Genomic DNA, 2,393 nt, shown 5'->3' with positions numbered 1-2,393 from the left:
AAATAATAAAATTCATAGTTTAGAAAAATCCACATATAGAAAAATTCAATTTTATTTTTTTTATTTTTTTGTGTTTTTTTGTGATTGCTCTCAAAGTCATATATAATATGCATTTAGTAAACATTTTTAATTTGAAAATTTATTACCCTTATTTAACTTAGCTAAAATGAATCTAATTTGACCATATGTTTGACCAACATTAATCTTTAATTAGATATATTGATATTCACTTGTATTGATAAATTGATCTAAAATATGACACAACTTTATACTCTTATCGACATATTAAATTCGATTATAAAACAACTAAAACAAATAATTTCAACTTAACATTAATAGTGTTTCATTACTCCCAAAACTTATTTTTCTTTCTTATAAATTTAATTTGCTACATTCATTAGATATTCACCAAGTTTTATGTGGTGCATTGACTTATTAGCTTAGATTACTTATATAATGGGAATTCATTTGTTTGCAATATTTTTAAGAGCGAAACTCTAAGATGCACAACTAACAAGAGCTGTGTAGTTTTTTGGCTGACATGTGGTCTAAAAGACACGGCTCTTCGTTGCTACAAGGAGATCTCCCCAACATATATATTACAACATTACAGGAAGATTTTAGCATTGTCATAAACCATTAGGCATTTTTTGATGAAGATGATTCAGTTATTGATAGGACAGATATGGGCATTAGGCGAGCTCGTGACTTCCGCTCAAACCCTAATTCCACCGCTACTCCGCGATACATGTAGTGAATGGTGGCTCTATCTCCTTGAGTATTTCAACTTCTATTGCTTCCTCCACATCCCACAATTCATTGAAGGCACGGGCATCCTCAGCAATGAACTCTTTGATGATGCGCTAATCTACTACTCAAACCTAAACGGCGCCGCCAATGTTGTAAACCAGACGGCTCACAAGGCAACAAATTCTACTACCTTGAACATCACTGCAGATTTTGATCAGCAAGTATGCGATTCCTTCCGGGGACTAAATATACGCTGGACGCAAGAGCTAAAAACAAACAGAAATGATGCAGATGAAGTGGAAGAGAAAAACTCCTTTCTTCTTAAAGCAGACAAGGCAGCCTTAGAATTTTTTAGCGAATACTTTGAGCATGTTGCGAGGAAAGCAGAGGAACTGAGAAGGGAGAAAACAGATCTTACCATAGCTACTAATACTGTACCTGGCAATTCAGATGCTGAGTGGACAGCCCTTCCTTTTAATCATCCCTCAACTTTTAATACCGTCGCCCTTAATCCTAGCACTAAAGAAATGATAATCTCGGACCTTCAAAGCTTCAAGCAAGCAAAGAATTTCTGCATAAGAACAGGCCGTGCATGGAAGCGCGGGTATCTTCTTTATGGGCCTCCTGGCACTGGAAAAACAAGCCTCATCGCCGCCATTGCTAACTACATGAATTACAGTGTATTTGATTTGGATCTCACGCAAGTTAAAGACAACGTTGAGCTCCGTAAGCTTCTGATCAAAACGAAAGAGAAATCGATTATTATTGTGGAAGATATTGATTGCTCCATTGTACTGAACAATGGACCTAACGACCAACCGAAAGTTGGTCAGAGTAGAGTTACTCTTTCTGGTTTGCTTAATTTCACAGATGGATTATGGTCTTCCTGCGGTGATGAGCGTTTGTTTATCTTTACTACGAACCACAAGGATCATCTTGATCCTGCTCTATGTAGATGTGGGAGAATGGACGTACATATTAATCTCTCTTACTGCGATTTCCCTGTGTTTAAAACTCTCGCTTATAATTACTTGAGAATTGAGGATCATGCACTGTTTTCTGCCGTCCAAGAGAGGATTAGTGCAGGCGCCAAGATTACTCCTGCCGAGATTACAGAAATCCTCAGCTCTAAACCTGAGGATGCTAATAAAACGCTGAGTGCTGTGCTTGTTGGTCTCGACAAAAAGATAAAGGACAAAGAAGCCAAGAGCTTGACGACGTAGTATATTTCTGAAGCACCCACGGAAATATAAATGATTTTTTATTTTATATTGTAGAAGAGCTCTAATATTTAGGAAGACAAAGGTGTGAATGTCGACTGCTACTGTAATTCGCTTTGCATTTCAATGAATTAGGTTTATACTTTGTCAATTTCTGGCTTAAAAGTTAATAGTTGAAAACCATATCATCGTTTAAAATGGTTTAGCACTGTAGCTTTTCGAAGGCATTTAACGATGCGTTGAGTTGACGAATATAATATAAAATTTCTTTTAGGATTGCATTACATGGTTCAGTCTTAAATTACACATTAAGCAACATATTAAGTTTAGAGAATGTCAATCAACTCTTGATGTTTAACATTTTTAAGTTTAAAAGTCAAAGCTTAATGTGTGTGATTTAAGTTGTCTGCATTAAGTGTGATT

General features: G+C 35.8%; 1 protein-coding gene across 1 annotated transcript; it reads left to right on the top strand.

Annotated features, from left to right (window-relative positions):
• Nucleotides 1-659: 659 nt before the first annotated feature.
• On the top strand, nt 660-1,973 carry LOC131035373 (AAA-ATPase At4g25835-like). The gene has a single exon (XM_057967054.1). It carries the CDS (start codon nt 660-662, stop codon nt 1,971-1,973), a length of 1,314 nt encoding a protein of 437 aa, XP_057823037.1.
• The last annotated feature ends 420 nt before the right edge of the window (nt 1,974-2,393 follow it).

The sequence above is a fragment of the Cryptomeria japonica genome, chromosome 5 (assembly GCF_030272615.1).
Source record: "Cryptomeria japonica chromosome 5, Sugi_1.0, whole genome shotgun sequence".
NCBI classification, from domain to species: domain Eukaryota; kingdom Viridiplantae; phylum Streptophyta; class Pinopsida; order Cupressales; family Cupressaceae; genus Cryptomeria; species Cryptomeria japonica.
The sequence above is the reverse complement of the archived record's forward strand: the minus strand, read 5'-3'. Positions and strand labels throughout refer to the sequence as shown.